General features: G+C 39.0%; 1 protein-coding gene across 1 annotated transcript in view; it reads left to right on the plus strand.

Moving 5' to 3' along the window:
* The first annotated feature begins 964 nt into the window (after positions 1-964).
* Positions 965-9,267, plus strand: part of SH3RF1 (SH3 domain containing ring finger 1) — a 78,598-nt gene continuing 70,295 nt past the window's right edge. The window contains exons 1-2 of the mRNA XM_044681677.1: positions 965-1,072; positions 7,798-8,154. Coding sequence (XP_044537612.1) covers positions 965-1,072; positions 7,798-8,154 — 465 coding nt within the window. The remainder of the gene's footprint in view (positions 1,073-7,797; positions 8,155-9,267) is intronic.

Here is a 9,267-nt window from a genome sequence, read left to right on the forward strand (position 1 = left end):
CAAAAGTTGGACAGGAGATGAAGAAATGGGCTGTTATATATGGTAGAAGAGTTTATAATATATAATTTATATGTATATAACTTATATAATACACAAAAATATAATTAATTAATGGATACATAGATAATATTATATAAATGTTTATATTATATATTAGCTTTTGTTCCATCACATTTATTTATTTACATTCATATTAAATATTAAAATACGGTATATTTTAATATATTATATAGAAATTATATGTAAAATATATTTTAATATAGTATCTATATATGTATATATATGCATACATACATATATACTCTCTCTCTCTCTTTATATATATATATATATATATTCATACTGCCAGGAAACTCTTATAGTAAGAGTTTCCTGGCAGTTTGAATTGCTTGTGAGAGGTAAGGTAACATAGTGGGTAGACTCCATGGAATTAGAAAGACCTGTGTAAATCAATAAGTGGATACGGGGTGCCTGGCCTGGAGTCAGGAGGACCAGGGTTTAAATCTGGCCTCAGACACTTCCTAGCTGGGTGACCCTAGGCAAGTCACTTAACCCTGATGGCTTAGCCCTTGCTGTTCTTCTGTCTTAGAATTTATACTAAGACAGAAGGAAAGGGTTTAAAAGAAAAGAAAGAAAGACCTGTATTCAAATTCTGCCTGTCTATACTAGCTCTGTGTCCGGGGCAAACCAGTCAGTTAGAAAGCACTCATTAAATGCCTAATTTACTCTAGGTAATGTGTTAAGATGCAAAGAAAGATGAAAGACAAATCTCTGCTCTCCAGGAGCTCCCAGTCTGGGAGGAGATAATATACAAACAATTTTGTATAAATAAGATGTATGCAAGATAAATTGGAGATAAACAACAGAGGGAAGACACTGCCATTGAGGGGGAAGGTGGGATTTTAGCTGGGCCTTGGAGCAAGGGAAGCCTTCCAGTGAGATCAGGAGGGAGGGAATTCCAGGCATGGGGGCAGCAAGTAAAATGGCTAGAGTCGATTCGGAGACTGCATGGAACAACAAGGGACCCTGGATTGCTGAGGGGGAAGCAGAAAGGTCTAAAAATACAGGAAAGGTAGGAAAAAGCCCGGATACAGAAAGCTTTAAAAACCAAACTAAGATAACCCAGATCGAATCACTTATCAGCTCCCCTATAGGGGAACAAAGGGACGAAGGGAGACAATTTGGATCATGAGACTTAGGAAAACTTATGTGGAAATTTGTTATTACATATAATTGATTTTAAAAATAACAATTTTTTTAAAAAGAGAAAAAAACAAACTAAAGGAAGGTTGGGGTGGTGGCAGAGTATGTGTGTTTTGAAACTAATGAGTTCAGTTTTGAACATGTTGAGTTTAGAATGTCTACGAGGCATTCTGTTGAGAATATCAATGGTCATTGGGATGAACACGTGTGGAGGTCAGGAGAGACCTCCTGACCTCCACACATGTTGGGTAGATAGGGCTGGGCAAATAAATCCACATTCATGGACATAGTTATTTATTTATTTATTGGTGGGCATTTATTTATTAATTATTTTTTAATTTATTAATATGTTTTTGGGTATGGGTAGAACAGTTTAAATTTAGCCAAGGCAACTGATAAGATCACGTAGTTGAATAGTATAAAGAGAGAAGAAAAGAAGGACTGAGCCTTACCTGCAGCTAATGGGCATGTCTTGGATGAAGATCTAGCAAAAGAACTTGAGAAGAAATGGTCAGACAGGGGGAAGGAGAACCAGGGGGAGGAGGGTTCCAAAAATCTAGAGAGAAGGATAGCTTAGGCCAGTGGTTCCCAAAATTTTTTGGCCTACCACCCCCTTTCCAGAAAAAATATTCCTTAGCCCCCTGGAAATTAATTTTTTTAAATTTTAATAGCAATTAATAGGAAAGATAAATGCACCTGTGGCCATCACCGCTCCTCTGGATCGCTGCAGCACCCACCAGGGGGCGGTAATGCCCACTTTGGGAATCACTGATGTAGAGTATCAACAAGTGATTGATGGATAGTGTCCAAGGCAGCAGAGAGGTCCAGAGGGATGAGGATTCAGAAAAGGCCATTCGGTTTGGCCATTGGTCACTCTGGAGGGAACAGTTTCAATTGCATGAAGCCAGGCTGCCTGGAGAGCTAAGAGGGAAGAACAGGGAGGTAGAGACTGTAGAAGGCCTCCTCAGAGTTTAGCCAAGAGAGTGAGAAGAAATATAAGATGTGAGATGATGCGAATGGAAGGATCAAGAGAGGGTTTATGGAGGATGGGGAGACACGGGCATGTTTGTTGGCAGCAGGGAAGGAGAGCGAAGACGAGATGAGATTACAGATGATTGGGAGAGTGGAAAAGGATAGCAGGGACAGTTAGCTGGAGAAGATTGGAGGAACGAGGTCCCTTCAGCAGGTAGAGAGGAGCCATTTAACCCTTCGGTGGCCCAGGCAACTCTCTAACAAGATAAAGAAACACATATTTTTAAGCTCTGATTGTAGTGTGTTTACACCTGAATAAAAACCCAAGTTGGGACCAAAAAACTAAGCATATATTCATTCCCAATTCATACATATCGTCCTTTGATTCTTTGTATTATTCTTATTGATAGTTTCTTATGGCACAAAATTTTTCCATTACATTAACCTGCCACTATGTAGTTGTTTCCAAATGTCTGGTGCCTCCTTGGGTATGTTAGAGAAGGAATGCTCATTTCTGGTATGAGCAAAACTAGGTGATTTCCAGCTCGGAGATTCGGTGATCCTATGGAAATGGGATGGGTTTATTGTCATAACTTTTTTTAAAAAAACAGCATATTAAACTAGTATTTCTTTAAACCCATCTTTATTGGAAAATCTTACAAATCGAGAACGTCTACGATACCAAACTTTTAAAAAATTATTATTACTAAGAACTTGGGCAACTTTGCAAAATTCGAATGAATATTAAATTCTCTTTACAGCTCAAGTATTTCTCTTTCAATCTTGAGACTAAGAATTTTGACTAGAGCTGGCTGAGTAAATGACAGCTGCAGGCCAGTGGGTAAGCTGCAGAGTGGTAGGTTCCCCTCCCTCCCCCCCTTCCTTTCTCTCTTTCTCTCGGTTTTTTTTCTCCCTCCCTTTTTAAGCCTCCCTTTCATGTGTAGCCAAGTGAAAGACTCAGAGCGAAATATAAACTCTGGCTCAGCAAATCTTGGGGACCTGGAGGCTGATGAGAGAGTTTGGAGGCCAGGAAGCAGCCTGGGAAGACAGCCTGCAGGCACGGGGCAGTTGGGCCCCCAGGCAGCCTTTGGCTCTCAGATCTTTCTGAGTTGGAGATGAATGTGAAGATAGTGCCCCGGTGGGCCGTGATATATAGCGCCCCCCACAAGAGCCAAGGGGGCCTCTCCAGGCCCAGGGTTGGCTTGTTTTATGGCCGTTCAGAGTGGGTTCACCGTTCATCCTTAATCATTGGCTGTTCCAGTTAGAATAAGGCCTTCCTCCCCCTGAAACTTTGTTGGTTTTTTTTAAATTATAGAGCAGAATCCATTTTATTTAATGTGGGAAATGTTCCTTTGAGACCCTTGAGAGAATCTGGCTTCATGGATTCTGACTCTCAGGGTTTAATTGAAAAAGGAACATTGTGGGGAAATGGAGCCAGATGTTTAAGCTGGGTTCGCTTTCTGTGGCCTCTCATCCCCTCTATGTTTCAGGGCTGATTTGTGCCCTACCCTCCATTGGCCAGCCGAGGGTAAACTATGGAGGGGGAAACGGTCACCAGAAGGACATGAGCCCGGGCCTAGGAGAAGCCCAGTGTTGTTGCAATAAACAATATTATCCTCTACCATTCGTGCTATCAAGAGGACTTAATGCGTTTTTGGAATAGCTCGTAATTTATCTTGGAAAAGCAGTTGGGCCACCAGGGTCCAGAGGTGGTTGAGTTCAGGGAATGAGCACTAGCCTTCACATGCCCCACCGGCCTGTCAAAGGAAGACGGGCTTCTAGTTCTTGGTGATCTTGCACATCGGAAAGATCAGCTCAGAAGGGAAAAGGCCATGGGGCATAGTGAATGGGACTTGGAGTCTGGAAGATCTGGGTTCGGATCTCATCACAGATACTTTCCAGTGGTGTGAATTAAAGTTTTTTTAAATGCATATTATTTGTTAAGTATTTTATATTATGTGTTAATTATGATATATCATTAATTTATATTAATTTTATTTATAAATTATGTATGCTATAATGGTTTATAAATTTATATTAAATCTCAAAGATAATTATAACTCATAAATTTATAAAATTGATATTAATATATGTTTATGTCTATCTTCTTATCTATCTATCTGTCTGTCTATCTATCCTCCTCTCTACTGTGCTGCCTAGCTAGCTAGCTAGATACATATATACATAGATACATAGATGATAAGATAGATATAGAGAAATGTAATAGGGAAAGATATGCATAATAAATATTGTTATAAATATAATAGAGGAATATGTATATATGTATATAATAGAGGAAGATATATATATGTACATATGATAAAGGAAGATTTTATATATATATTTTATATATATGTATACATATATATTATGACATAAGGTAAGGGATTTTTTTAAAAAGGCTAAATGGGGAATATGACCAACATTTACCAAATCCAGACTTGTTTGACTTGTTCTTCAGATCCCAGAATAGAACTAAGAGATTTGAAGGAGGATAAAGAGAAGGACGTGTTGTTTTTACCCAGCAGGTTGTAACTCAGGAAGCTCATTTCCCTAAGAACTAAGACAAGCTGGAAATGTAAACAATTTTAAGAAAGTTTTAAATAAATTTGTGAATGATCTATATTTGTGATCCAGGGAATCTAGGAAAGTTCAGAGTGCCTATTTAATTTTTTGAGATCAGTGTCACCTTAGGCAAGGATCCCCTCTAACCAAAAAATCTCTCAGTGCCCCAGTGTCGGAGATGGGACACTTTCCTGAGCTCGGGGAACCATTGGTGGCCTTGGCCAGTGTTGTTGAAGCACTGTTGTGTGAAATATATGTATCTATGATCCCATAAATGAGCAGTAGGATGATATATATATATATATATATATCTTCTCAGGTTGTAGCCTTTGTATCATGGCATCATCTGTCTTTGTCAGGTTGATCATCTCCCGATTCCTGTTCTAGAAAAAGTTCTAGAAAAAGACCATTTTCAAATAATAAGATTGGTAGAAGTCAGAAAAAGAATTGAATTTGTGATTTTATAGTGCAGGACTTGACTCAGGAAAAATCTGAGTTTTAATTCTCACGCAGACACTAGCTGTGTGATCTTGTTAAGACATCTAACCTTTTTCAGCATCAATTTCTTCAATAGGGATAATAATAATAATAATAATAATAATAATAATAATAATAATACCTTCGGCTCAGGATTGTTGGGGATCCAATGAGAGCACATAGGGCACTTTGGGAACCATGGGGCACTCTATAAATACTAGCTATTGTTTCTATGAGCCCATGCTCTATTATAATTGCAGAAGCCAGGGAAAGGATAGGACGGGCACTGTGGGTTCATTGGTATGATGGGGTGGAAAGGGAAAGGAGGATAAGCATTTATATAAGACTTCCTGTATTCCAGGCACTGTGCTAAGTGCTTTACAGATATCTCATTTGATCTGCTATTATTATCTTCTCTATTTTTTCAGTTGAGTAAACTGAGGCAAACAGATCAGATGGCTTGTTTGGGTCACCCAGTAAGTAAATATTTGAGGCTGGCTTTGACCTCAGTCTTCTTGACTGAAGGTCCAGGGCTTTGTCCATTTGCCGCCTTGCAGCCTTCTCCTTCTTAGACGTGACTCCTTATACTCCTTCTCTGCAACTTAGGGCCTTGGAGAGTTGCCTGCAGGGGTGAGAAGCTGGGTGCCTTCTTGCTCAGGGTCTCACAGTATGTGTGAGAGTTGGGACTTGAACCTGGGTTTTCTGGGTTCTGAGGTCATGCTGCCTCTCAGAGGATTTATAAAGCAGGGGGAATTGCCCTGGATTGCATTTAGAACACCTAGGTTTGAAATCTAGTTTTGCTAGATTTGCTAGAACTCAGTTCAAATAATGATTGAATTACGTGTGTGACCTTGGAAAAGATCCCCCAAATCTCTGGAGACCCCATTTTCTGATCTGTAAAACAAGGGGGTTGGACTGGTTGACATTTTTGCTCTGAACCCTTTTCCTGGGACTGAGGAACCAAAGTGCAATCTTAGAAATCTCTGGACCATCCGATAGACCCAGCGGCATCCATGTATTGCGCTGGAAAGAACACGTGAGTCCGAAGATTTGGGCTCACATGTCCCCGGTGCCTCTTACAGCCTTTGGGGTGTTGGATGAGTCACTCAGCCGTAGTTGAGGGCCTTGGTTGCCTCACCTATAAAGTGAAAAGAGACCAGACTCAAAGACTCCCAAGTTTCCTTGCAGCTCTAAGTCTTTGATGCCAAGTAATGGTGTGGACATCTTTGGCTTTCCCCAGTTTTTAAATTCTCATTAGCCAATCATGAGAAGTCATGAGTAACACCTAGCAGGAGGCCCCTGTAGCCCAAAAAAAGTCTCCACTATCAGGTCAGGGCTTGTACTACGATTGTCCGTAGGCTGGACAAGCAGACTCAGTCCAAGGATCTGAGAAAAGACCCAGCAGCCTGCGATACTAGACCAAAAACTATCAACTCTCTGTTTAAGGCTACATAGAGAATGTCTGTTAGAAATTCTTGGGGGTAAACATGTAATCTGTTTTTGAGAAAAAGTAAAATGAAAAACCTCCTTTAAAAGATTTTTTTTTTTTGCCTTTGAAAGGTCTTTACAAATTAGGGCGATTTGCCATTTGTCCTCTGGGAACAAATAGGGGGCCAGGACTTGGTGTTACAGGAACCACACTCCTGATTTCTTAGCACACCTTCAGGATCAGACAGCCTCCTCTTGTATCATTTTGAGATTCTTTGACTCACCTATTGTGGTTACTTATAAAATGGAATCCTTTAAGATTAAATTGTCCTTAGGACGCAGCAGAAATGTGAAACATGACATTAAAAGCCAGGAAACAAAGCAGCCGTGTTTAAAATGTCCCTGATGGGGATGCCTCAGCATCAGATGCTCACTTGCCAGGGAAGACTGACGTTAGATGCATATCATCAATGACTCGTGTGGAAGAGAGATCAGACTTGTTTTTCTTAGCCTTGGGAGGCAAAACTAAGATGTTTTGATTCAGTACGAAGAAAAACTTCCTAATAATTGGAGCTGTCCAATGGAGAAAGAACTACTTTGAATTCCCTGTCACTGGTAGATAACCAACAGCTTGCTGGAGAATTTGTAGAGAAGATTTGTGGTTCCCATGAGACTTATACTCCATGACCCCCAAGATCCTTTTCCATTCTAAAGTTTTGTGGTTCTTACTGTGGCTAAAGACCAAAGGAATATCATTCCATTTTTTTCATGTTGTCTCTCCTATTAGAATGTGAGCTCCTACAAGGTAGGGACTATGTTTTTACTGTTTTGGGGTTTTTTTTGGGTTTTTTTTTGCATCCTCGGTAGTTAAAATTCTTGATACTTTAAGTGCTTAATAAATGAGTATTGTCTGCTTAACTCATGTAATTGCTATAAAATGAATTAATTATGCTTTTGTATAATACTAATTGCCAAAATTTATGTAGTCCCCCTTAAAAAAACTATTATGTCTTAGAATCAATATTCTGTATTGGTTCCAAGGCAGAAGAGTGGTAAGGGTTAGGCAGTGGGGGTTAAGTGACTTGCTCAGAGACTCACTGAAAATAAATTTTAAAAATATTTATTTAGTTTTACTTTTAAAAATACAGTTAGCGAGCATTCATATTTTCAGACCATTTCCCCCAGTGTTCTATCATTAAAAACTCACACGCATGTTTTTCTTTTCCTTTTAAGGGTGTACCTCAGTTACCATGTGCCAAAGCATTATACAACTACGAGGGGAAAGAGCCTGGAGACCTCAACTTCAGCAAGGGCGACATCATCATTTTGCGTCGACAAGTGGATGAAAATTGGTATCATGGAGAAGTCAATGGGATTCATGGATTTTTCCCCACTAACTTTGTGCAGATTATTAAACCCTTACCCCAGCCTCCACCTCAGTGCATAGCACTTTATGACTTTGAAGTGAGAGACAAGGAAGCTGACAAAGACTGTCTGCCATTTGCAAAGGTAAACATTCTCACATTGGACATTTCTTTTTTGGGGGGTGGCGATATATATATGTTATTGCTTTGTATTTTTACAACTAGTGATTTAACCTCAAAACTTACCCCACCATTGATTCTTCCCTATACCATCCCCTCAAAAAAAGAGCCATTTAAGCAACATTAATGGCCATCATTATTTGTGTGTCAGGGTATATACCATTCCACATCTGCAGTCTACCACCTCTTAATTGGGCTGTTAGAGGTTGATTTTATCATCAGTTTTCTGGGACTAAATGCAGTCATTACAGTTAATCAGAGTTCAGCTGCCTTTCTCTCTTGCTCTATTTTCTCCCTATTGATAGATTCACCTCCATTTGTACTTCCTTCTTTGTTCTTTTTTTTATTTTAAAATTGTATTATTATTTTAAATAAATTTAAATTTTTATTATTATTAAAATATTTAAAACTGCTATTTTATAGAAGCCAGTTTCTAACTTTTCACATGATCTCAATTTTTAAAGAAAAGCAATAGAGAGGCAGCATAATATAATGAATAGAATTGGTCTCGGAGTTAGGAAGAGCCAGATTCAAGTCTGACCTCTAACACCTCCTGGCTGGGTGATCCCAAGTAAGATCTTTAGTGCCTTCAGTTGACTCTAAATTTTGGAATAATTGTCAGCCTTCATTATTAGATGAGTTCCTTATCAAGAAGTCCAATGAAGTCACATGTGGTCCAAAAAAAAGTAACAGTCATTTGTCAAAGGTAGTTTCTTTTATAAGCCATAATGATATGAAGTATTGCATTAAAAAAATTAGTAGGTTTTTTTTCGTTTATCATCCAAATTTTATCTGCCCTCCCTACACCTGTCCCAAGGGCATATATATCATGCTGAGATATGGAAAATTGAATGAATAAACAAAATTCCTCATTTCAAGTCTTGCTTTTGTGGTTAAAGGGATACATACTACCAGGAAAGTTATCTCCTGAGCGAATAATGGACAGGCATTTTAAGGTGCATGTTACCCTTTTAAATAGACTTTGGAAAGCAGTGAATGGGCATTTAGTTTCACCTAAGGAAAGTTTGTGATTTCATCTGAAACAGCCCGGTCCCTTCCTATCTTTCCAGTCTTCCTA

This window comes from Gracilinanus agilis, chromosome 6, assembly GCF_016433145.1.
Source record: "Gracilinanus agilis isolate LMUSP501 chromosome 6, AgileGrace, whole genome shotgun sequence".
Taxonomy (NCBI): Eukaryota; Metazoa; Chordata; class Mammalia; order Didelphimorphia; family Didelphidae; genus Gracilinanus; species Gracilinanus agilis.